A 27,806-nucleotide genomic window follows, 5' to 3' on the forward strand; every position below is an offset into this window, starting at 1 on the left:
ACAATTCAATTATGGTTTTTAAACTGTTTACACACCACAGGATTTATCAGTTGGTCATGCCCTAGTGAAACAAATAGAATGTTTTAATTATCTTTAATTCCTCTAATTCCTAGGACTTTCCTGGCTCGCAGTAAGTGCTCAACAAATGTTTCTTTGTTTTACTAATGTCATCAGCAAACTATATATAAAAAAAACACACAAAGTTACATTTTAGCATGCTTCTTGAGGACATGGAGTAATCACTAGGTATGAGGTTTTATTTGTGCCCCCTCCTCCATCCTTTCTAAATCCTTCTCCTCAAGACTGGCTGCTTTACAATTATTTGGTATTTTCTTTGGTGTTTATATGTTTCCCAAATATATAACTACTAGCCATTAGAAATCACTCAAGGAATACTTTTTTTCTTAAGGAAACACAATTATTTTGTGCCTTCAGATTTCTCTAATGTGTGCAATATTAGGGATTATAGTTGAATAAACAATTACAATCTGTTTGCTGTAATGGAAAAAAATCTGTGTGTTGTAAATGAACAAATCTATTATAGTTAATTAACACCACCATATCCTGTTAAAGTTTCAACTTCATCCCCAGCTTGGAATACTGAGGTTGCTATCATCATAAATTCATTTAAAGCCAAATTATAAGAGAGAATTTGAAAAGGGTAAGACACTTTTTGCAAAGTTCTAGAAATATACTTGATGTTTAACAAAGAAAAAAAATGAAAAAAAGTTGCTGATTTAAATTAAAGAAGATAATAACAGTTCTTGACTGGTTTATAAAGAAGAAAGAAAAACAAACTTCCAACCAAGAACACTCTACCCAGTAAACTTATCATTCAGAATCGAAGGACTCATAGTTTACCAGATAAGCAAAAGCTAAAGGAGTTTATCACCACTAAACCAGCCTAACAAAAAAATATTAAGGGGACTTCTTTAAGCTAAAAAAAGGAAGGGGGGCACTAATTAGTAACATTAAAACATATGAAAGTATAAATCTCACTAGTAAAGGTAAATATATAGTAAAGGTTGTGGATTAATTACTTATAAAGCGAGTGGGAAGGATAAAAGACAAAATTAGTAAAAACAACTGTTACTAAAATAGTTAAGGAATACACAAGATGAAAAGATGTAAAATGTGACATCAAATTTATAAAAGGGTGTGTGTGGGGGGAGTAAAAAACATAGAGCTTCAAATACACTCAAACTTAAGTTATTATCAACTTAAAACAACCTAACTTGAAAATAGACTGTAATAAATATAAGGTGTTACATGTAAGCCTTATGGTAACCACCAAACAAAAACCTACAGGACATAAATAAAAGATAATGAAAAAGGAATTGAAGCATACCAAAAAAGTCATTCAATCACAAAGGAAGAGAACAAGAGATGAAGAAAGGAACAGAGCAACTATAAAACAGCCAGAAAACAATGAACAAAATGGTAATAAGTATATACCTATAAATAATTACTTAAAAAGAAATAGACTAAATTCTCTAAGCAAAAGACATAGAATGGCTGAAGAGCTAAAAAAACAAACAAGAGACTCACTTCAGATGTAAGGTCATACACAACTGAAAGGAATAGGAAAAAATATTTTGTACAAATAGAAACCAGAAGAAAGTTGGGGTACCAATATGTGTATTAGACAAAACTGACTGTAAAACAAGGACTGCAACAAGAGACAAGGAGAATGTTACATAATGATAAAGAAGTTAATCCAACAAGAGAATACATATGCACCCAACATAGGAACACCTATAAAGCAAATATTAATAGACCTAAAGGGAGAAATACACAGCAATATAATAATATTAGGAAACTTTAATACTCCTTTTACGTCAATGAATAAATCATCCAGACATGTTGAGGAAACATCAACCTTAAATGACACATTAGAACAGATGAACTTAAGATATATACAGAACATCCCATCCCAAAGAAACAGCACTCAAATTCTTCTCAAGTGTACATGGAATATTCTCCACAGTACACCACATCTTAGGACACAAAACAAGCCTTAACAAATTTAAGAAGACTAAAATTATATTAAACATCTTTTCTGAACACAGTGGTATAAAACTAGAACTCTATTGTAAGAAAACTGGAAAATTCACAAATACGTGGAGATTAAACATGTTGCTGAACAACCAAGGGGTCAATAAGAAATAAAATAATAAATAAAAAATGTGTTGAGACTCTACAAGTTCAAGAAGACTGAAATCATATAAAACATCTTCTCAGATCACAATGGCATGAAACTACAAATTAATTACAGCAAAAACATTCAAACACATGAAGGTTAAATAGCATGTTATTAAACAATGAATGGGTTACCAAGGAAATCAAGAAAGAATTTAAAAACTTCCTGGAAACCAATGAAAATGAACACACAACAACACAAAATCTACGGGATGCCATGAAAGCAGTCCTGAGAGGAAAGTTCATACCTCAAGAAATAAAAAAAATTTCTCATTGACTTTCTAATCCTACAACTTTAAGAACTAGAAAGTAAACAATAAGAAAAACCCACAGCAAGTAGAAGGAAAGAAATTATAAAGGTCAGAGCAGAAATAAATGACATAGAAACTAAACTAACAAACAAAAAACCAAAAAAACACAATTCAAAAGATCAATGAAACAAAGAGCTGGTTCTTTGAAAAGATAAACAAGATTGATAGAACCTTAGCCAGACTCCCCAAGAAACAAAAGAGAGGACCCAAATAAACAAAGTCAGAAACAAAAGAGGAGAAGTAACAACTGACACCATAGAAATACAAGGACCATTTAAAAATACTATGAACAATTATACGCCAATACATTGGACAATCTAGGCTAAATGCACAAATTTCTAGAAACAAACAGTCTCCTAAAACTGAACTAGGAAGAGAAAGAAAACTTGAACAGACGAATAACAACTAAGGAAATTGAAGATGTAATCAAGAGACTACCAGCAAAAAATAAAGCCCAGGCCTGGATGGCTTCACGGAGGAGTTTTACCAAACATTCAAAGAAGATCTAACACCCATTCTCCTCAAACTATTGCAAAATATTCAAGAAGGTAGACTTCCAAACTTGTTTTATGAAGCCAGCATAATTCTAATTCCAAAACCAGAAAAAGACACTACGAAGAAAGAAAACTATTGGCCAATATCCCTGATGAACACAGATGCCCAGATCCTTAACAAAATACTAGCAAATCAGATCCAGCAAGACATCAAGAAAATTATTCACCATGACCAAGTGGGATTCATCCCAGGGATGCAAGGCTGGTACAATATTCACAAATAAATAAATGTGATACACCATGTAAACAAAATAAAAGATAAAAACCATATGATCATATCAATAGATGCTGAAAAGCATTAGACAAAAATCCAGCACCTATTTCTGATAAAAGCACTCAACAATGTGGGAATAAAGGCATCATATCTTGAAATAATAAAGGCCATATATAAAAATCTACAGCCAAACATCATACTCAATGGGCAAAAACTAAAAGCATTTCCCTTAAGAACAGGAACAAGACAGGGATGCCCACTTTCACCACTCTTATTTAACATCGTACTAGAAGTCTCAGCCACAGCAATTAGACAAGAAGAAAAAGTAAAAGGGATCTAAATTGGAAAGGAAGAAGTGAAACTGTCATTATTCACAGATGACGTGATATTGTACACAGAAAACCCTAAAGTCTTCATCAAAAATCTACTAGAGCTAATAAATGAATTTGGCAAAATAGCAGGATACAAAATTAACATCAAGAAATTGATAGCATTCATATATAGCAATGAGCTCACAGAAAGAGAAACTAAAAACAAAAACAAAAACAAAATAATAAATCCCTTTATCATTGCAGCAAAAAAACTAAGATACCTAGGAATAAACTTGACCAAAAAGTAAAGGACTTGTTCTCAGAAAACCACAGGTTTTGAAAAGAGAAATAGAGGAAGATATAAAGAAGTGGAAGCATATATCTTGTTTATGGATTGGAAGAATTAACATCATTAAAATGTCCATATTACTGAAAGCAATCTATAGATTCAATGCAACCCCCATTAAAATACCAATAACATATTTCACAGAACTAGATCAAATACTTCAAAAGTTCATATGGAACCAAAAAAGAACCCGAATAGCCACAGCAATCTTGAAAAAGGAGAACAAAGTAGGAGGGATCACAATACTGGGTATCAGGTTATACTACAAAGCCAATGTAAACAAAACAGCCTGGTACTGGCACAAGAACAGGAATACAGATCAATGAAACAGAACAGAACACAGAAATTGACCCAAAACATTTACTCAATTAATATTTGACAAAGGTGGCACGAGCATACAATGGAGTAAAGGTAGCCTCTTTAATAAATGATGTTGGGAAAATTAGACAGATACATGCAAAAAAATAAAGCTAGACCACCAGCTTACACTATACATAAGAATAAATTCAGAATGGATAAAAGACTTAAATGTGACTTGTGAATCCATAAAAATCCTAGAAGAAAATGTAGGCAACACAATATCAGACATCATATGCAGCAGAATTTCCACTGATACAACACCTAAGGCAAGAGAAACAAAGGAAAAATTGAATAAATGGGACTACATCAAACTCAAAAGCTTCTGCACAGCAAAAGAAAAAACTACCAAAATGGAAAGTCAACCCACTCTATGGGAGAGCATCACTGCCAATGATATATCAGATAAGGGGTTAATTTCCAAAATATATAAAGTATTCATACAATTCAACAAAAGGAAGACAAAGAACCCAATTAAAAATTGGGCAGAGGAGCCCTGGCCAGTTTAGCTCAGTAGTTAGAGCATCGGCCTCATGGATCAATAAGTGGTGGGTTTGATTCTAGTCAAGGGCACATACCTCGGTTGTAGTTTGTCCCCGGCCCTGGTTGGGTCATGCAAGAGGCTACCAGTCGATGTGGCTTTATCACATCAATGTTTCTCTGTGTGTGTCTCTATCTCCCTCCCTCCCACTGTATCTACTAATAAATAGAAAAATATGTTCGGGTGAGGAAGAAAAGAAAAAAGAAATGGGCAGAGAACCTAAATAGACACCTCTCCAAATAGGACATAAAAATGGCCAAGAGACATATGAAAAAATGCTCAACATTACTAATCATCAGAGAGATGCAAATTAAAACGACTATGTGCTATCACCTCATACCTGCCAGAATGGCTGCCATCAACAAATCATCAAACAATAAGGGCTGGCGAGAGTGTGGAGAAAAGGGGACTCTAGTACACTGCTGGTGGGAATGCAGACTGGTGCAGCCACTATGGAAAACAATATGGTGTTTCCTCAAAAAATTAAAAATGGAACTGCCATTTGACCCAGTGATCCCACTTCTAGGAATATATCCTAAGAACTCTGAAACACCAATCAGAAAGAATATATGTACCCCTATGTTCATAGCAGCACTATTTACAATTGATAAGATCTGGAAACAACCCAAGTATCCATCAATAAATGAGTGGATAAAAAAGCTGTGGTACATATACACTATGCAGCTCTCTTATCCTTTGAAACAACATAAGGGACGTGGAGAGTATTATGCTAAGCAAAATAAGACAATCAGAGAAAGACAAATATCACATGACCTCACTTATTTGTGGAATATAATGAGAAAAATAAACTGATAAACAAAATAGACCCAGAGACACTTAGTAATAATAGGGTACAGACTGACAAACCTCAGGAGAGGGGAATGGGAGGGAGGAAGAGATAAACCAAAGAACTTATATGCACGTATGCATAACCAATGGACATGGACAACAATGCTGGAGTGGGGGTGGATCAGGAAGAGGGTATCAATGGGGGAAAAAGGAGAAACATCTATAACAAAAATAAATTAATAAAAAATATTAGAAAAATATCTTGAGACTAATGAAAATGTAAATAAAACATACAAAAACTTATGGGATGCAGCAAAAGCAGTGTTAATAGCAATAAATGCCTACCTTCAAAAAACAAGAATCTCAAATAAACTAACTTTATACCTGTATACCTTCATCCTAACTTTATACCTCAAGGAATAAGGAAAAGAACAAATGAGTTCCAAAGTTAGAAGAAAAAAAATAAAAAAGATTAGAATAGAAATAAATAAAATACAGACTAAAAAAGACAATAGAATATATCAATGAAACCAAGATCTGGTTTTCTGAAAATATAAACACAACAGACAAACCTTTAGCTAGATTTATCAAGAAAAAAAGAGAACTTAAATAAATAAAATCAGAAATGAAAGAGAAGACAGTGCAACTAATCCCACAGAAATACAAAGGATCATAAGAGACAACTATGAATAATTATAAGCCAAGTAATGGGAAAACCTATTAAAAATGGATAAATTCCTAGATACATACAACCTTCAAAGACTAAGTCATAAATAAATACAAAATCTAAACAGACCAATTACTAATACGAAGACTGATTCAGTAATCAAAAATCTCCAAATCAAAACAACAACAAAAAACACAAAGTTCAGAACCAGACAGTGTTCACTGTCAAATTCCATCAAATAGTCAAAGACAAATTAATCACAATCCTTCTCAAACTCTCCCCCAAAAAAGAAGAGAAGGAAACACTTTCACACTTATTTTATGAGGCTAGCATTACCCTGACACTAAAATCAGACAAGGATGCCACAAGAAAAGAAATTTGTAGGGCAATGTCCCGGGTGAAAATAGATGCAAACGACCTCAACAAAATATTAGCAAAACAGATTCAACAATACATTAAAAGGATCATACACAACAATCAACTGGCATTTATTTCAAGGATGCAAGGATCATTCAACATCTACAAATTAATCAATGTGATATACCATATTAACGAAATGAATGACAAAAATCCTATGATCATCTCAAAGGAAGCAGAAAAAAGATTTGCCAAAATTCAACATCCATTATGATAAAAACTCTCAACAAAGTGGGTATAAGAGAATGTATCTCAATACAGTACAGGCCACATATGACAAGCTAACATCATCCCCAAGACTAAGAACAAGACAGTGCCCACTCCAGCCACTTTTTTCCATGTAGTATTAGAAGCCCTAGCCAGAATCAATTAGGCAATAAAAATAAATAAAAGGCATCCAAATTGGAAAGGAAGAAGTAAAACTGTCACTCTTTGCAGATGACATGATACTAGATACAGGAAACTAAAGATTTCACCAAGAAAACAAAAAAAAAAAGAAAAAACCAAAATCCCTGTTAGCATTAATAAATGAATTCAGTAAAATTGCAGGATACAAAATCAATATACAGAAATCTGTTGTGTTTCTATACATTAATAATGAACTATCCAAAAGAGAAATTAAGAAAACAATCCCACTTAAAATAGCATCAAAGAAGAATAAAAACCAGGAAATAAATTTAACTAAAGAGGTGAAAGACCTATACACTGAAAACTATAAGGCATCGAAGAAAGAAACTGAAGAAGATACAAATAAATGGAAAGATATTTTGCGCTCATGGACTGGAAGAATTAATACAGGCATTTTGCAGATACTGTGTTTTCATCATCATCGAGGCAAGACCCTCCACCAGCAAAAAGATTATGACTCGCTGAAGGCTCAGATGAAGGTTAGCATTTTTAGAAATAAAGTATGTATATTTAAGGTATGTACATTGTTTTTTAGACAGTATTGCTGCACACTTAGTAGACTACAGTATAGTGTAAACAAAACTTACATTGGAAAAATAAAAAATCCATGTGACTGCCCTGGCCTATTTAGCTCAGTGGTTAGAGCATTGGCCTTCAGACCAAGAAGTCACGGGTTCGATTCAGGTCAAGGGCATGTACCTCAGTTGCGGTTCATCCCCAGCCCTGGTTGGGGTCACGCGGGAGACGACCGATCGATGTTTCTCTTTCTCTCCCGTCCCCCTTCCCACTCCATCTGAAGATAAATGGGAAAATGTCCTTGGGTGAGGTTTAAAAAAAAAATTCATGCGCTTCACTTTATCGCAGTGGTTTGGAACCAAACCTGCAATATCTCCAAGGTTTGTATGTATTGTCTATACTACCCAAATCAATTTATGGATTCAATGTAATCCCTATCAACAATCCAATAGCATTTTTCACAGATATAGAACAAACGACTCAAAAATTTGTACAAAACCACAAAAGACCCTGAATATCCAAAGCAATGTTGAGAAAGAAGAACAAAGATGGAGGTATCATGCTCCCTGTCTTCAAACTATTTTACAAAGCTAGAGTAAACATAAAAATAAGACACAGATCAAGAGAATGGAAAAGAACCCAGAAATAAACCCACATATGTGGTCGATTTATGACAAAGGAGCCAAGAATATACAATGGGGAATCTTTAATTCATAGTGTTGGGAAAAGTGGACAGCCACATGTAAAAGAATGAAACTGGATCACTACCTTACAACAGACAGAAAACATTAACTCAGAATGGAGTAATGATTAGAAGGTAAGACCTGAAATCATGAAAGCCTTAGAAGAAAACAGGCAGTTGGCTCCTTGACATCATTAGTCTTGTTGATGATTCTTTAGATTTGACCACAAAAGCAAAAATTAACAAGTGGGACTACATCAAACTTTTGCACAGCAAAGGAGACCATCAACAGAATGAAAGGCAGTCTACTAAATGGGAGAGGGCATTCACAAATGATATTTACCTGATAATGGGTTAATATCCAATATATATAAAGAACTCATACAACTCTAGGGCAAAAAAATCCCAAACGACCTAATTTAAAAATGAGCAGAGGATCCAAATAGATATTTTTCCAAAGACGCATAGAGATAGCCAAGAGGTACATAAAAATGTACTCAATATTACATCAGGGAAATTCAAATAAAACCCACCAGGAGCTATCACCTCACACCTGTTAAAATGGTTATTATAAAAAAGACAAGAGATAACAAATGCTGGCAAGAATGTGTATAAAAGAGAACTCGTGTGCACTGTTGGTAGGGATGTATTTGGTGCAGCTACAATGAGAAACAGTATGGAAGTTTCTTTAAAAAAGTGAAAAATAGAACTACCACATGATCCAGCAATTCCTCTCTGGGTATTTATCCAAAGAAAACAAAAACCATAACTCAAAGAGACATATGCACCTTGTTTATTGCAGCATTATTTACAATAGCCAAGGTATGGAAACAATCTAAATGTCCATTGATGAATGGATAAAGAAAATGCGGTGTATGTATTACTCAGCCATTGAAAAGAATGAAATCTTGCCATTTGCAACAACATGAATGGACCTGGAGGGTATTATGCTACGTGAAATAAGTCAGAGAGAAATATATACAAATAGTGTATGATTTCACTTATACGTGGAATCTAAAAAACCAAAAAAATCCTAAGCTTATAGGTACAGAGAACAGATCAGTGGTTGCCAGAGACGGTGGAAGGTAGATGAAATGGGGGGAGGCAGTCAGAAGGCGCCAACTTCCGGCTGTAAAATAAGTAAGTCACAGGGAGGTAATGTACAGCATGACAACTACAGTTAATACTGTATCGCATATTTAATTTTTTTTTTTTTTTATCCTCACCTGAGGACATTTTTCTGTTCTTTGTTCAGGTAGAGTGGGATGGGGAGAGAGGAAGAGAGAGAGAAACATCGATGTGAAAGGGACACATTGAGTGGCTGCCACCCACACAACCCAACCAGGGCCGGGGACAAACTGCAACCGAGGTACATGCCCTTAGCGGGAACCGAACCCGGGTCTCTCGGGACCGCAGGCCGACGCTCTAACCGCTGAGCCAAACCGGCCAGGGCCTGTATTGCATATTTAAAAGCTGGGAATCACACATGAAATTCCCCCAGATTTAAGGCAAGTTAAACAGATATTTTAACTGGGAAAACAGATACTGAGAATCCGAGACGGCAATGTGCATGTTGGGAAAAAACAGATGTGGAGATGATGTGAACACTATCTTATTGTACAGACATTTTAGCTTTACTTCAGTTTGAGTGAGAAGCAAGCACTGTGTGGAGAGTGTAACTCCGATGGGGAGGCGGTAAGGAAGGAAGGCCGATCAGAGGTCATGTGGGGCACAGTGGCTGTTTCACCTGGGAACTGTGGTGGGAACTTGAGAAGCATGTACATCACCAACAACGCAAAAAATCCACAAGATGAAGAAGGGTTGCCCAGTGATTTTATAGCTCAAGCACCTAAATCCCTCAAAATTTGGGGCAAAAGTGAAGTCATAAATCGAAAGGGAGGACCCCGCACACTATACCAAAGCAAAAGGAATGAGCAGCTCTCTCACGAAGACCAGGGAGAAGGCAGAGAGGAAGACTGAGAAGTTCCGGAAGTGAGGCATGGCAGCAGGAAGTTAGTTGCTTAGCATGATTTCCTTGTATTAATTTAACATCACAGAATGCCATGTGTTCTCTTCATAGTCTTTTTTATTTATATTGGTAAATGGAAAGCATAAGACTTTTAAAAGTTTGCTTACAACCTTCATTCGCTATCTACATTTTCTGTTAAAGATCCTTTTCCTCAGCTGAGAATTTTGGTTCCCGAGGGCTTTGAGGAAGCTGGATTTTAGAGCTGAGTGTAAACCAGATACTGTCAATGATCTATCTAGCCTTTTGATTTTACCACGTTACTTGGTATGAGAACAATTCTACTCAATCAACTTTTCTCGGCATCTTTCCAGCAACATTCGATCACTAATGTTCGTCTACTTCGTGTTTCTACACAGAGAGCACCGCGCTCCGGCTTTCATCGTCGTAATCGACACTTTCATTTTACGTCCTGATAAATTACAATCTTACATTTGGAAATGCATTGCTTTCTTATATTCCTTTACCACAGTAAAAACAAAAACTGACTCATAACATATGTCTCAAATAGATGACTAAAACACAACAAAATATAGATGACTGAAAAGCAGGAGTCGAGATGCCTTGGTGTAGACATATGCACTCTACGTTTTCATAGATAACATCAGTCTGTGCCTCAAATTCATCTTACGAGAGTCAGCACTACTCTGTTCTCCATTCCATCAGTAGAAGCGAGCTGTCCTTCCAACATCGGTCACCAGCCTGAGAGCCACGTCTCACTCCTCTTTGATCCTCAAGCCTTAGCGCTGGGCCAGACAGATGAGTGCTGCGCTCACACGTGCACACAGGTGGGTCCCAGAATTTCCCGTACAGGGTGGCTAAGCCCTGAAGAACCAGCTAAGGAGCAGCAGTTACAAGTACACAGTTGGCTCCATAGCTGAATCTGGCAAGAGGTGAGGCTCACACAAGAGAGTATTCTATTTTTTTTTGACTGGATTAAACCAATTTCCAAGAGCTAACTTTTTTTTTAATCCTCACCTGAGGATATTTTTCTATTTATCTTCAGATAGAGTGGGAGGGAGAGAAAGGGAAAGAGAAAGAAACATCGACATGAGAGGAACACACTGACTGGTTGCCTCCCCAAGACCCCGACGAGGGCCAGGGAAGAACCGCAACCGAGGTATGTGCCCTTGGTCGGAATTGAACCCACGACTCATTGGTCTGTGGGCTGACGCTCTACCGCTGAACCAAACCGGCCAGGGCAAGAGCTACCTTCTTTAAAAAAAAAAAAATCAAGCTTATGCTTCATCATGGGTGAAATACTCTTTATCCACTTAGAAATTACCCAATAAAATCATAAAAATGAGGCAATGAAACATCTGTCCTAAACCACCCATACCATTTCTGGCCATGAGATGCACAGAATAGTAAATGTTGTGCAAACAAAACTCAAAGTTAAAAAAAAAAAAGGTACTCTGACCTCATGCACACAGATGTAATATGAACCATTTTTGTCTTTTAGTCATTAAGCTGGTTTCTTTGCAAAGCTAGAGCAGACAGTGTGCAAATAACCTGACAGTCCAATTTTACATGGTCTCTCAGGCATGGGACAAAGAGAGGGATCCCTCTGATACAGACCGCATTAATTGTCCTGAATGACGAATTAAGGAAAAGCTTACTTCTCTTGTTTTCTGAAAAAGCACTTTGCAAACAGATTTTGTTTCTTCTGAATTATGTATGTCAAAGAGTCTAGATACACATTCTTTAACAACCAATCCTTTCTAAAACCATTACTTTCAAGAATATTACATACATTCCAACATCTTGTTAGAGTGATGATCATGATTTTTTAGATCCATTTCTGGATTTTACTCAAAAGATATTTAACAAATAATTTTTTGTATTCAAACAAAACAATTTTCCGAACATATTTCCTTTCATATTCCATTTATTTCAGGACCAGAAACATAAAAGCAGCACAAATATAAATTAGCCACCCTGGAAGTGGCAGGTGTGTGTGAAAGCAAGCAGAAAGAAAACAAGCCTTATAGGGTTACCGTAAGTGAGGATGTACAGAGGTTTCCCGTTTGTGTCCATTGTGGTCAAGCACGGGGCCTTTGGTGAGATGGTCCCCCACCGCTGTAATGCAGCTTCTAGAGATGGAGGCCAATTCGTAACCACACCCAGCTGCTCTCCTCGCATGGCCAACATCTGTGCTCCCTCTGGCTTTGGCTGGTTCGGATCTGGTTGTTGGACTAAACACATGTGGACACAAAAGGTTTTTTTAAAAATATACATCTGTATTAGCACAATCATGTTTTTATTCATTTTAAAGAAGCTCGGAGATTTATACTTAAGATATAAACTTATTAGCACAAAGAAAACATGCTTGTGTGGAATCGGGGCTATGACCTACTACACAGCCTCCTCATGAATGTAACGGAGGCACTGAATTCTTACAATTTCCCAGGCGATGTCGGGCGAGGAGCTCCAGGAGGCCTGCGTGCACCGACAGACTGACGCCAAGTAGAGTTACGTATTCGAGCACGCCTGGAGTCTAGGATTACAATGACTATGTAAAAATATATCAATTATCAGCATAGACGAGTAATTCTGGACTCCAAAGAGCTCAGAACTTTTGAGCTGAATTATATTTTGCCTTTAAGTACTGAGGCGTAAATTTAAATTTGCTACAACTACTAGATAATAAGCACAGAGCATATTTTCTTGAGTAAAACAAAAATAAATGCCTTATAATAAAAGACAGTTTGCCCGACTGTTAGGATAGGCGAGAAGCTGAGATTTGTTCGCCTCACTTCTGGAAGGTTTCTCTATTTTTACGGCTGGCAATTTCCACCTGCTGGGCAGAAAATCAGCTGAGAACACACAGAGTTTGTGTTTGATATAGTAAGTACTTTGTTTTGACTTTAAGTGGCGGTGTTAAAAGGCTCGTGTGCACTCTGGGGTTAAGACTCCTACTCCTGTGCCTACAGAGAATGGCAGCAGAATGGGACTGGCTATACACTCGCCACGTTCTTCTGAAGTGTATTCAGAGGGACTGTGTCACTGTTGGCAAGGTTTTCTGTGATTTCCTTGCATTTCTGGAAGCTGACAGAGTCCTTAGAAAGAGGCCTGGTCCATGGGAAGCTACTCTCATGCCTTATGGGGCCTGCAGGAGCAGTACCTACGGTCTCCAGATAAGATTCCTGTCTTCTGGTGAATGCCAAGATTATTCTTAAAAAGTAAAATGGCCTCGGTAGAAAAGATATTATTACAGTTTATGGGATCACAGGGATGTTGGAATAAATGGGGGTAGAAAAGAGTTCTTTTACCTTCTAACAATTCTTCGAAGTCATCAACAAAGAATTCCCGTAACGGTGGTCGTTTTGGTCGTTTGAGAGTGTTGACAAGTTGTTGAATTTTTGCTGATACCCGGCTACTTACCGGCACTCCTGCAAAACAGAGCCACGGGGCAGAGGGACTGGCTTTAGTCCAAGCACCACAGTGAAACGGCTAAGACACCCACACCCACTGCCTCATCTCAGGGCTGAGAGAAGCAGAGAGAGATGCTGCCTGAGTCCCTGACTCTCCTGAGACCCCAGTGATTGGCCTCACTGGGTCAAGAGAATATTTTGCACCCATACCTCCTAATGAAAGCAAAGGGACTGGGTCCTACAAGCGCCTTGGCAGTCCCTGTCCACACAGGTGACCACTGGGTCCCTCTCAAGTGTTTCAGTTCCACCCTCCTAAGTGAACATTCAGGCAATACCTTCTAGAGACACAGCAATTAATCTCCAAATTCAATTTCTGTGTAACGCAGAATACTAGCATATATTTATCCATGTGCACTGACAAACATTAACCCCATGTTACGACAATAGATTTCTTACAACAATGAATGTGACATCATTTTGAAAATCAGGTAAAAGAAATGATCATTGAAAAAGGAAAGACGTTTTAAAATTTTTAAATAAATGACCCAAATTACTGAGTACCAAGATGTTGACATCCTTAACTGTTCAAACACTGCAGGCAAATCTCATTCCCACTGAGAGGTGCTTGGAAATCCACACCTGGTAACCATGGGTGTGGAAACATCACTGCTCTCACAGTCTAAGGGCCATAGCTTAAAGGGTCTCCCAAATCATGACTGAGGCAGAGTCCTCCTTCTCCATTGTAGGTATCACAAATACTGACCTCAGCTTTTGGCATGATTATGACAGAATTCAAGGAACTTTTTCTACCAAATCAGAAACATTCTCATAGGTAATCTCAAAAGACTTTAAGGGCACCTTCAAAATTGAGACATTAAATATGTCATAGTTTTGAAAACATAAAAAATTACACACACTAGAATTCTCAGTCTCTAAACAGAATATTTCTCATTAAATAGTCTCAGTTAACTTGGTTCAGATGATTATGAGATTTCACAAGGCCACTGGTTTTCCAGCTTAGTTCAGAATGTATAAGAATCATCTTAGGACCTGCCTATCCAGAGTTTCTGATGTGTTGGGTTTTGGGGGTGACCCAGAACGTGCTTCCTAACAAATACCCCAAGTGATTCTGATACGAGAGATAATCACATGCTGAGAGACTCTGGACTGGACAACATGTGACTCAAATGGAGTCATGTGGACAACATATGAACTTACCTGAAAGAGCAGGTAATGATGATGGACATCAAAGACAACTCAGTTATTTGAATGATAATGACTAGAATAACAGTAATGACCAATTCAATAAATAGTGGATTGAGCAGAGAACTAAAGCAAACATTGAAACTGAAAGTATTCCAGGGAAACCAATTACATGGAAAACTGGAGTGGCTTCCAGTGTACTTACAGGAGCTCGTGAACCACACTGACTTGGGGCTCTGGCCATTACAAAGAGGCATGCTGCTATTAGAGACGGGGTCCAGGCCTCCCTTCGCCTCTGAACCGCACCGCATCACAGCATATGAGCACAGCTGGATGGATGGCTCACTAACGCTACTTTGGCCGTCTTCACAAAACTAACATTTCATGTCAACATTGGGTTCTATTTTAACTTTCATGACCCTGGAAAGGACTGAGACTTAAGGAAAGCAGAGCAATGAATGAAGTTCATGTTCGAGTCTACTACTTCAGATCGGGTAACAGAAACGGCCACTGTAATCAGAATATACCAAGACTAATGATATGAAGAATAAAGAAGAACCCCTACTACTGTATTTTATCAAATCACTAATGTATTTTTTCCAATATGGAGGAAAAAGGACCCTCTTACTTCCAAATTCTAAAGCATGACATTGACCCATACCTGTCAATGTATTTGTTTACATTGAACTTCATCCTGCCCTTCTAAGTAACCGTTCATGGCCTTAACATTTGCACACTAATTTGTTCACTGCTGAACCACCTTTAGTTATTCATTAGCAAATATATCAGAATCTTACAAAATTTCCTTTTTTCTCATGACTAAATTCCTACATCATCATTTTTTTTCCTACAAAGACTATTTCTTGGCCAACTTGGAGATTATCTGCATTTCTTACAACTATGCCACCTTCTATGGGAGGTTCGTAAAGAACTCGATACATTAGATTCAGTGAGTTGACCATCTGTCTACATGAGAAACATGCAATCATGGTCTAAAAGGTAAGTTAGTGAAAATTAGAGTTTACAAAGGAGGGAAGGCAATGCCGGAGACATACCATCGCCAGTCTCCATGAGCTCGGCGTTGCCATACTTTGGTGCCGTCCGCGATGTCGTTGAGCCTTGTGGCCTTTCCATCTGTATTGAGTGTTCTGAGGTGTACGTGGTTACATCAGGAGGTGCAGAGTGATTTTCTGTAAAGAGGCAAATAACAAGTTCTCCAATGATCATGACAGAGTTATTTGGAAGGCTAAGTGAGCAACAAGGTTTCAGAAAAGACTGCATCCAGAGAAGATACCATAATCCTGAATCAAAGTCAGGATAAAGACGATCTTTAAAACCATTTGTACTGCTCACAATGAAACAAAGGTAGGTAAAACTTCAGACATAAAGTCATAACGGGAGCCACATTGATGAATCATTGTAGCATTTTAAGAATAATGTTCTTGGGGGGAAAAGAAACATCTGTAACAAAAATAAATTAATTAATTGAAAAAAAAAAAAGAATAATGTTCTTAAACAGCCAGTAGAAAAAGGGACATTGAAAATTATGTTTTTGTTCTCAGAAGAGCAATTTTCTTGTCTGTCATTAGTAGTGATGGTTCAAGAGCTCAAGCTTTGGAGGCAGAGTCTGGGATTTGAATCCCAGCTCCTCAAATTCCTTGAGATCTTGGAAAGTGTCTTAACCTCGCTGTGCCTTAGTCTCCTCACCCAACAAATGGGAATAATGGCAACTGCTTTGTATCAGAGATTAGATGAGTTAACATATGTCAAGTTCTTAGGACATTTTGTTTTTTATCCTCACCCAAGGACATTTTTGCATTTATCTTCAGATAGAGTGGGAGGGAGAGAGGGGGAAAGAGAGAGAGAGAGAGAAACATCGATGTAAGAGAGACACACCGACTGGCTGCCACCCACATGACCCCAACTGGGGCCAGGGACAAACCGCAACCAAGGTATGTGCCCTTAGTGGGAACCAAACCCGGGACTCTCTGGTCTGTGGGCCAACGCTCTAACTGCTGATGCTCCAAACTGGCAAAGGAAGGACATTTCTTGATAGAGGATGAACACTCAAGAAATATTAGCTATTTCGTTTGTTTCAGCATGAATAATACTGAACAGCCATTCAAAAAGCATGTATTTAGCCCTGGCTGGGTGGCTCAGTTGGTTGGAGCGTTGTTTTGCACACCAAAAGGTTGTGGGTTCATTTCCCAGTCAGGGCACATACCTAGGTCGGGGTGCATATGGGTGGCAACCAATCAATATTTCTCTCTTCCACTGATCTCGACCTCTCAAAAAAAAAAAAATCAATGAAAACACATCCTTGGGTGAGGAATTTTAAGAAAGCAGGTGTTTACAATCTGTGCACTGTGGAGGCTCCGGGAGCTGTGTGGCAGGTCTTTCCTGCAGGGCTCACCGATGATGACACTGGGCACTGAGGTGGTTCTGTGGGGACAGCACCGTTCTTGTATTTATTTAATTTTATTTTTCAATTATGGTTTACATTCAATGTTTTTTGGTATTAGTTTCAGGTGGACAGCATAGTGGTTAGACAACCACATCCTTTACAAAGCGTGCCTCCAATATTTATTACATAGGCATTTAGGGGAGCACGTCCAGTGAGGCTGTCAACGGCATTGTCTATATCCTGAGTCCTAATGATGGGTATCATGCTGTAAACTTTGAGTCGCTAATCCTTATTGGATGGAAACCCGCTGAGATTTCCTTGCGCTGTCCGCAGGACGGGAGCCAGTACTGGAAAGCCTCCTCCTTCAGGTAGCCCCTCCTCAGCACTATACATGGGGGCGGGGCCGTATGAACAGGGAAATCACCAACAAAAAGCACAAGAGGGAAACCCAGACAGCGGCTTCCCAGTACAGAACACTGTTCCCAGTCTGAGCTGGAACAAGAGGGCAGAACGTCGCCCTCAGCTGGGAACATGGGCGTCAGGGACTCACATCTGTGTTGCCCTGAAAAACTTCATGCATGATCAAGAGAAGGCTGAGTGTCCTGGTTTGGGTTACAAGTAATTTTAACAAGCAGGTGGATCCCTGAGGGGAAGTAGGAGAGGGAGAGGAGAGGATCATTCAGATCACCTCTGCAGTGACTCCGAGTCTGCTCACCCTCTCATCACCCCACCTGCACTTTCACCAGATCAACCTCATTGCACGTTGCAAAGTTATCTAATTCTCCACAGCCAAGAAGTACACTCACCGGGGCCTCATATTTCAGATGCAAATACAATAGATGCTGACGTATGCCGAGCAGACTTTCAAATTAGCACCTAAAACAAAAGCACCTGTAACGTGGGTTCACTGCATTGAGATTTTATCCAGATTCACTGGTGTTTAAGTGATGCTGTCGCCTCGTCAGCGGTGACAGATGGCCAATCCGTCTTTGTGTTGGGTAGCAGGAATACTGTTGTGTGTCCACTTTGAATTTGAGAAAAATAACGGTTCAAACACATCTGGTGATTATAAAGTAGGAACAGTGACAGGTGGGTGACTTCAAAGTGCTTTCCAAATTTATTTAGATGTCCCTCCCTTCCCACTCCCTTTGAACTCCTCGCATGTGCTGCTCTTGTTAGGGAGCTAGCGGACATGCTGACGTTGAAGTGACACAATGTACCCTGTTTTATTTTGATAAAGAACAGGACTTTGAGTGTTTAACTAGGATCTCTGTCTTTGGGGCAGTAAAAAACCTTGTATATAACAGATGCTCAGGAAACACTTGTGGGTGGGTAAGGAAAAGTGGAGTTAGGTGGAAGGTGCAGGCTCAAAGGTCTAAGATGCTCACTAGCTCCAGGCATGAGGCCAATGGAGCCCACCTGTGTTGGCAGCATTTTGTGGATTGAGAACCCCCAGCAGAGCAGGGCGGAGTCTTTTGAGCAAGAGGGCCCACTGTTCCTTACCCCAAACTTTAAACCAAGAGGAAAATGGCAGTCATCCTCCTGCCACCTGTTAGGTGTCACCTCCATCATGAATGGCCCCGAGAGCGACCTGGGCACCTTCACAGCTGCCCACCACAGGGTGGGTTCAGCTTCATCTGCCCCTGCTTGGAGTTTGTTGCCAGCAGCTGACATGGGTCCCTGTGAATCAGGAACTCGGGATGGGCACAAGAGGAAGGCCGGAGGGGAGCGCAATTCCGCCACCTTTCATGGCAGTATCTGCACGTTGCTTTGGTGCCATCAGTGCCAGGGTCCACCGCAGACCTTGGCCACCCACCCCACCCCACACAGGGCTCGAGGCTGTTACTCTTGCCAGCAAGCCACCCCACTTGCACAGCTGTTTCTGGCCATGACCATTTCAGGGTCCTGGCTTGTCTCCCTGCTGAACCCCGTCTTGGAAATCCCTGCTTCCTCAAGTCCTCCTAGTCACCTGCTCAGGCAGGCGTCCACCTCAGGGGCTCCCGGTGTCCTACTCAGAGGCTGAAGTTACCTACCCCCAGCCACACTGTCTGCTCAGCAAATGCTGGAGGAACAGTTCAAAGAATGCATGAATTAAAGAACACTTTACAACTACATCAAATGCCACCAGTTCTAACACACACTGGAAAGAAGTGATCTTTAATTTTAACTGTATGAACTAGAATCTGCAGGGGTCATGGCAATAAATGCCACTTTTAAGCCATGTTAATTATTTTTCAGTCCCCAAATAACTTCAGTGCCCAAATAAAGACAAGAAAAGTAGGGAATCTGGTTTTCATATGTAAAAAGCCACATGTCAGAGGAACCCAAGTTTCTGTACACCAAGAATGCCCCAACCCAGGTTTCCTGTCTACTCGACCACTGTTGTCACTGAGAAGGGACCTGCAATCCAGGCCCTCAGACCACCTGGCCTGCCCAGCTGCCCCCGCTTCCTAAGATGACATGACCACACCCTCCATATGGTGGTGGAAAACCAGGTCCCTGGATGAAAATATGAAGGTGAACGAAGTTTAACCACCAGCCGTGATCTGGACAAAAGACAACACATGGTAAAAGGAACATCCAGACAACGTGGGGAAGAGCCAGCTGGCCACTGAGCGAGTCGAGCATTGGCCTGGCTGCTGGGGACTCACTGCACGGACCCATCTGCCATGTGCAACCAGTGGGAAGAGAAGACTTTCCTCTTCGGTTTCACCAGTAGAGACCACTTTCACTGGGTCTCATGGAAGGCACTTCACGGGGAAGCCCTAACTGGTGTCTGGACCAAAAGTGACAGGTAACAATGTATCATGTGAGGATTTACCTTCGTATTCTTTTAATAACCACTCAGGGACAGAACAATATACTTTACCTTAATTTTTCCTGTGTGTGTGAGCTTATGAGGATGTGCATGTGATGTATGAGTGTGTGTGGGTGTGTATGTGAATGTGTGTGATGTGTATGAGTATTAGCTCCTGAGCATGTGTATGCATGTGTGATGTGTGTGCGTGTGTGAGCTTCTGAGCATGTGTATGTGTGTGCACATGAATGTGTGTGTGTGTGTGTGTGTGTGTGTGTGTGTGAGAGTATGTGAGTATGATACTGACAATGGTGATTCACAGCTGCTATTCAAATGTGCAGACAAATCACCCACAGACTAAACCTGGAGATGGTTAGGAAAGGACTTAGAGTCCTTGGTCAGGCACCTCAGTTGGTTAGAGTGTCAGTCATATACGCCAAGGTTGTGGGTTTGATCGCCAGTCAGGGCATATACAAGAATCAACCAATGAATGCATAAATATGTAACAACAAATTGATCTCTCTCTCTCTCTACAATCAATAAACGAAAAGGTTCTATGTTGACGCGGCCTTTCGGCGGTGTCCTGCGAGTCAGGGTTGAGTTCGGGATTATGCAGTCTCACACCTGCAACCGCCTCCCTCCCACATTCATGCCATGAAAACCCCACAGAGATGTGAAAGCAACTGGTAGGCACATTTTAGAATTGTAGGAATTGTAGAATGTTCTAATGTCAAAATAGGAATCTTCAACTTCAGACAACAGCTTCCTGTTCTTTGTCCATCAACTCAAATTTATAACAGGCTCCCACAGCTGGGTTGTGACGGGGAAACTGAAATATTTAATGTTTATGCAAAATTTCATTGCATTTTATCTGAGAAGGTTCCATTTCCATTTGTAACAACCAAAGAAGCTGAAGAGAGAACAAGACTGCAGAGTATCACCAGGCTACGCCACCCAGCAGATGGGAGTCTGACTCCTCGGCTGGCTGCCCTGGGCATCCCGCCGACTGACTAAGCCTCAGTCTTCGGTCTGCAAAACGAGAAAGCTGCTCCTCATTGTGGCTAAGGGAGCTCAGTGACAATGCACCTCACATCCTGCAGTGATGTATTAGGCCCTGCTCCCACACCTGAAGGCTTCCTCTGTGGTTCCTCTCCTTGTGGGGGAACCTCTTCTTCTCAAGAGAGAATCTGTGACACTCAGATACAGAAAGTATAAATGGCTGTGTTACCACTTTCTGAGTTAAACGCATTTAAACATTAGGAAAAGAGCTAAATCGATGGATTTCTCACGTACACCAAAGTGTAGGCAGGTCAGTGAAACATTCACCCAAATGGGGTGCACAGTGGGTGAAGGGTTAGGATACTGGTGGGTCCAAAAGTCATTACTTTGATTTTAAATGTAAAGTCCAAATAAACAAAATCAGTTTTGAGAGGTGAAAAATCCCCAAAGCACTTTCTGGAAAAAGAGACAGGATCACACCTGTGCCACAATCACACCAACAGGGCTGTGAAATGCCAGACAGTGTGCAAGGAGGGACATGGGGCAGAGGGGCTGCCGGGGTCAGATGGGAGAGCAGGCACCTGGACCCAGGGGCCTGGGGCAGTAGGGGCGAGACATAAGGCTTGCAAGGCCATGTGTAGCCAAGCGCCCAGAATGTGGACACAGATGGTATGGACGGTATGGGGGGAGGAGGGGCCAAGGACAGCTGCGGTCCTGAGGCGGCCCCTGGGAGTACAGCCTCAACAGATGCGCTGACCTCAGGGGACAGCGTGGGGCCAACGGGCAGTGACCAGAGGCACTTTGAAAAGCTGACTGGTGCAGGAAAATGCAGGTGTGTGAGTTAGGGAGGAGCAGATGGTCTTGAAAACTGGGAGAGGATGAAATCGTCAAGAGTGTTGCCCTGGCCAGTTTGGCCCAGCAGTTGAGCATCAGCCTGTGGACCAGAGAGTTCTGGGTTTGGTTCCCGCTAGGGGCACATACAACAATAACAACAACAAATAATAATAATAATGTAGAGACACAGGGTGGGAGAGGAACCACCTGGAGGGGAGGAAAGAACCAGAGTTGGGAAGGAGAACCTAGTGTGCGGCAGGCTAGAGAGAGGAGGCAATTGGTCAGCAACATCCGGAGCTAGGGCTCACCCATGGGTGAGCTAAGATGCAAAAGAACGTAGCACTGAGCTAGCAGATCTGGGAGGAGCTGGGATCCAGAATGAAGGTGAAAGGGTGAACCTTGGAAAGAGGGAGTCTTCTCCCAAAAAAAAATACTGCAAAAAAAAAAGGAGAAAGATATGGAGACAGACACTTCCTAACCGTCTGTTTTCCTCCTACTGGGAGGCAGAGGTGTAGACATTATCCAAGCCCCTCTCCAGGAGAGGTTGGAAGTACAAGGTGGTGGTTTATTTGACCTTAAATTCCTGAAAACACACACAATTTTCTTCCTTGTAGGCTTCAGATGTTGCCAGTTCTCTGGGTTTTTACTTCTTTCGCTTTGCCAGAGGAATAAAGGATTTTAATTCTCATTTTATTATTTTGCCACTGCTTTCTTTCTAAAATGTTTTTCTTATTTACAGAAAAGTCTCAGATATTCTAGGAACTTATCTTTGTGCCAATATAAAAATTACTTAAATGTCACATACGCAAAAGCTATATTTAGGTTACACTGAGCTCTGTGCACATGAATCATCCCCCTTTTATAGTCTGGGTAAATTTCATTCTCCACGCTCCCATTTCCTCCAGCACTCCACATGCACATTCACAAAGGGAACACCAAAGGCAGTGATTAATTTGCTCGAAATTATGTGTTTCTCTTGGTGAGATTCTGACACTTCCTTAGGGGGGAACTGGGTCAGGACACAGACTTTGTAGGACTGGAGTCAAGCTGAGGTGAGGGAATTCCATGCCTGCCCCTGGGCAGGTGCCGGAGGAAGCACAAGGGCAGGACTCGGCCACGATCTCAGGTTCCAAAACACACAGGAAGACATTGTATTATCTAAAAATATTCAGTGGTCACACATTTCCATTTAATAAGTTACTATGATTTCAAACAGAGGTGCACAGGGGAACCCGTGTCCATGTTACTGCAAACATCTCACACGGAAATGTAATAACGCCACTTTGCATTTCAGGGTTACTTTAAAAAATTTGGAAGAACGTCCCTATTTCTCTTTTTCACTCGCAACATCTCTGGGAGGGACAAAGGAAAGAACTGTTTTGAGGAAAAAAGAGAAATAGGACGGTTCTTTTTTTCCCACGACAACACTCAGCCAGGGAGAAGTGGCTGCTGTCTGAAGAGGCCCACGGCCGTCGGTGAGCGGCCAGGCCCCGCTCCTGATGGCCGTCTGAGTCCTGTCCGTAGGCACGTGGTCTCACTTCTAATACCACTGAAATGTTTAAAAACCTTAATCCACAGCTGAAAATTGATCAGAACAGATCTGGACATCCAACTCACCCCTTCTACACCAGACAAAAACTCATGTCCCTAGCAAATGAGTGACCGGCGAGAGTGGGGGCCGAAAATCGTGTACCTCGCTCACCGATGTTTGAAACAGCCACACGGCTCATATAATCGCTCTCTTTTCTTCTAATAATTCTTATTTAATGTCCTTTTTCACATGACTTCCCAACAGCTGAGGCAATGCTTTCTAACTCTGTGCTCTTTCCAATAAAGAGGCTCTCACTCATCATAGAAGCTACCTACAAAAGGACAAGAACCACCAGAGAAATCTAAATACATATAGCAGAAAACCCTAGTGATTAAAGCCCTAGGATTCCTTAAATGATTTCCACAGCCACAGCAAGCACACTTTAAAACTCCCTGCCTGTTTATTAGCACTGTTAGTTCATTTGGGAGCCAACTTTAGCATAAATGAGGAGAAAACACGTAAAGAGACACGGCTGCGATTTCCCTCATGAACAAGTGCGTTCCTTCAGGGGCAGCGCGCTCCTGGATCCTAGCTGCAGGAGACATCCAGGACGGTGAGAAATAATAAACCAAGGTTTCACAAAACAGTAAAACCAAAGCACAGCCTGGCCAGTGTTGCTTGATAGTTAGAGCATCAGCTCATGCACCAAAGAGGCTCGGGTTCGATTCCCAGTCAAGGGCACGTAGCTGGGTTGCAGGTTCCATCCCCGGCCCCAGTTGGGGCACATGCAGGAGGCAACCAATCAATGTGTCTCTCTCACATTGATGTTCCTCTCTCTCTCTCTCCCTCCCTCTCTCACTCTCTCCCCCCTCTTCCCAACCCTTCCTTTCCACTTTCTCTAAAAAAATCAATAAAAAATATCCTCAGGTGAGCATTTAAAAAACAAACAAACAACAAAGCACAAAGCAGGCCAGGAGCTGAAGTAAGATTCTGCAGAATCTCGGGTGGATTCCAAGGCCATGATACCCAGACAGACGAACTTCTAAATAGGGACTAGGCTACTCTGGGCCACTGAGATACAGCAATGAGAATCACCCAGTGACAGGCACTCACCTATGTGCGTCTGGGCCATGACGTCTGCCAGCCTGTGGGCGGCACCGCTGCCCCCACTTTGGGTGGATGAGGAAGAGGTTGTGGAGGTGGTGGAGCCATGGATGGCCTGACTGATCCAGTGCTCCATGTTGATGCTGCCCTGGCTGGAGGTGGGTGTCCCCTGGGAGTCACCCTGCACGGAGCCTTCGTCTTCCGAACCAGAGGAGGTGTCTGTGAGACAGGAGAGTTATTATGCAGAGAATCAAAGCAGCATACCCCAGTCAAGCACCACTAACACAGACCTACCTCACACATTGACAGTTCAAGGACTTTTGGCTTGGGACACTCTTGAATTTATACCACTTCTCAAATGAGTTATTTTTTAGGTCCTCCAAAACCCCTCAAAATAGATTGCTACAAAAAGTTGCTTTGGGCATTAGAATCTCGGACTGAGACATACTCACCAATGTTCTCCACTCACCATTTTGGGAAGAAGCCAAATGTTTTTGCACGCATACACCAAGTGAGGGGGCCAAGGGCGGTGTTTCCTCAGAGATGCTGAACCCTCATGTGTTTTAGGGAGATGTTTGTAGCCCTTGTTTAGTCCCAAGGTGGTTCTCTGAGTTATAATTTAAGTTCAGTTTAAGTGCAAGATAACCATGTGCCTCCCCACAGAGTGAGATAGAAAATGGTGTAGAAGGAAGGCCGCATCTCACAGTGAATACCTCTCATCTTCCTGACACCAATCTACATGCTCAAGACATAGCCTCCTCCTCCAGTGAGGACAGTAAATAATCACATTACACTCTGTGATCAAACTAAGTGTTATTTACTTTTACACTCATTTCTTTAATTTTTCAATTACAGTTGATACACATTATATTAGTTTCAGGGGTATACCCCAGTGATTAGACATTACATAACTTACTAAGTGATCATCCCAATAAATCTTGTACCCATCTCACACCACAGTTATTAGAATATTATTGACTATATTCTCTATACTGTACTTTACACCCCCATGACTATTCTGTAACAACCAATTTGTATTGTTAACCCCTTCACCTTTTTCACCCAACTCCCAACACCCTTCCCATCTGGCAACCATCAAAATGTTCTCTGCATCTATGAGTCTGTTTCTGTTTTGCTTGTTCATTTATTTACTTTGTTTCTTTGTGTTTTTTTTTAGATTGAGTTACTGATAGATATGTATTTATTGCCATTTCATTGTTCCCATTTTTTATCTTTTATTCTCTTCTTAGAGAAGATCCTTTACCATTTCATATACTACTGGCTTGTTGGTGAACTCCTTTAGCTTTTTCTTGTCTGGGAAGCTCTTTATCTGTCCTTAGATTCTAAATAATAGCTTTGCTAAGCAGAGTAATCTTGGTTGTAGATCTTGCTTTTCATCATTTTGAATATTTCTTGCCAAACCCTTCTGGCCTGCAAAGTTGAGAAATCAGCTGACAGTTTTATGGGAACTCCCTTGTAGGTAACTAACTACTTTTCTCTTGCTCCTTTTAAGATTCTCTTTTTGTCTTTAACCTTTTGCATTTTGATCATGATGTGTCCTGGTGTGGATCTCTTTGGGTTCATCTTGTTTGGGACTCTCTGTGCTTCCTGGACTTGTATGAAGGAAACTTGTCTGTTTCCTTCATCAGGTAGAGGAAGTTTTCTGTCATTGTTTCAAATAGGTTTCCAATTTCTTCTGTCTTCTTCCAGCACCCCCATGATGCCAGTGTTGGTATGCTTGAAATTGTCCCAGAGGCTCCTTATACTATCGTCATTTCTTGGTCTTCTTTTTTCTTTTTGTTATTCTAATTGGGTATATTTTGCTTCCTTATATCAAACTTGCTGATTTAATTCTCAGCTTCATCTAGTTTACTGTTGATTCCCTGTAAATTATTCTTCATTTCCATTGGTGCATCCTTCATTTCTGACAGTCTTTTTTATGCTGTTGAAGTTCTCACTACATTCCTTGAGCATCCTTATAACCAGTGTTTTGAACTCTGCATCTAGTACATTCCCTGCCTCCATTTTGTTTGGTTCTTTTTCTGGAGTTTTGTTTTGTTATTACATTTGGGACATGTTTCTTTGTCTCATTTTGGCAGCTTCCTTGTGTTTGTTTCTATGTATTAGAGCTGCTACTCTCCCAGGCTTGGTAGAGAGTCCTAATGTACTAGGTGTTCTGTAGGGTCCAGTGGCAAGACCTCCCTGATCACCTAACTGAGCTCTCGATGTGCACCCCTTCTCCATGTGGGCTGTGTACACTCTCCTCATGTAGTTGAGCCTTGATTGCTGTTGGTCCGTCAATGGGAGGGATTTACCCCCAGGCTGATCAGCTGCAAGGACTGGCTGTGACCACCGACCTCCAACCAATGTGGAGGATCAGCAGTGCAGGGCCCCAACCCACAGCACAGGACTTACTTCAACAGGGCTCTGGTGAGTCTGTCCTTTGAGTGCGTTGCTTCTGGAGGTGGCTCGGTAGTAGTGCTTTGATGTGGCCTGAAGCTGTGCACTGGGTGCGCTGGTTCTAGAGCTTCCCAGGAGGTGCAGGCTATGGTCAGCCACTGACTGTGTTCTGCCTGGGGCCACCAGGCATAAGCTACAAAGCGATCTGCAGATGGCTGCTCCTTGTGCTGGGCTTGGAGGTGCCCAGAAGAGGCCAAGCTGTGAACAAAGGCTGCTGCTGCTAATGCCTGGCTTGAGGGCCACTTAGGGAGAGGTATAGGACATGCTGAGGCCAGATGCTGTTTGTTTGAAAGACTTTAGGATAATCTGAAGCATGAGCCAAGACAGGCCATTCATATGGAAAAGCCACTGGAAACAGCTTGGGTGGGCCTGAGAGTTGGTTGGAGTAGGGCCTCAGGAAGTCACCAGAGCAGGGCAAACAGTGTGAGCCAGGTTGCTGGAGCCCCAGATACAGTGCCTGCCTATCATCTCGGTGGCAGGAAAGGCTCATCAAAGGAACAATGGCCTCTGCCAGCACTTCTGTCTGGGAAAAAGCGGCACCCTCTAGCTCTGGCCCGATGCCAAACAATTCGGTTCCTCCCCATATGTCTCTGGTACCTTTCCAGCTGCTGCCCAGTGCTGGAGCCCAGAGGGAGTGGAGCCCAAGTAAGGCCATTCACAGGCCCTGTGCGAGGAACTGCCTGGGACTCCTGAAGCCCTCTGTCTTCTTCAGCCTCAATCCCCGCTGGTTTTTACAGCCAGGAGTTATGGAGATTTCTCTTC

General features: G+C 41.1%; 1 protein-coding gene across 3 annotated transcripts in view; it reads right to left on the reverse strand.

Annotated features, from left to right (window-relative positions):
- Positions 1–27,806, reverse strand: part of DIP2C (disco interacting protein 2 homolog C) — a 214,807-nt gene that overhangs the window by 129,499 nt on the left and 57,502 nt on the right. For 2 of the 3 annotated variants that reach the window (XM_036260201.1, XM_036260212.1), the window contains 4 exons: positions 24,594–24,803; positions 15,971–16,105; positions 13,611–13,730; positions 12,336–12,533 (listed from right to left, as the gene is read on the reverse strand). In XM_036260201.1, coding sequence (XP_036116094.1) covers positions 12,336–12,533; positions 13,611–13,730; positions 15,971–16,105; positions 24,594–24,803 — 663 coding nt within the window. Of the gene's footprint in view, positions 1–12,335; positions 12,534–13,610; positions 13,731–15,970; positions 16,106–18,125; positions 18,228–24,593; positions 24,804–27,806 lie in introns of those variants that run through there. The other variant, XM_036260223.1, reaches the window with a different exon arrangement.

This window comes from Molossus molossus, unplaced genomic scaffold (genome assembly GCF_014108415.1).
Source record: "Molossus molossus isolate mMolMol1 unplaced genomic scaffold, mMolMol1.p scaffold_m16_p_1, whole genome shotgun sequence".
Taxonomy (NCBI): domain Eukaryota; kingdom Metazoa; phylum Chordata; class Mammalia; order Chiroptera; family Molossidae; genus Molossus; species Molossus molossus.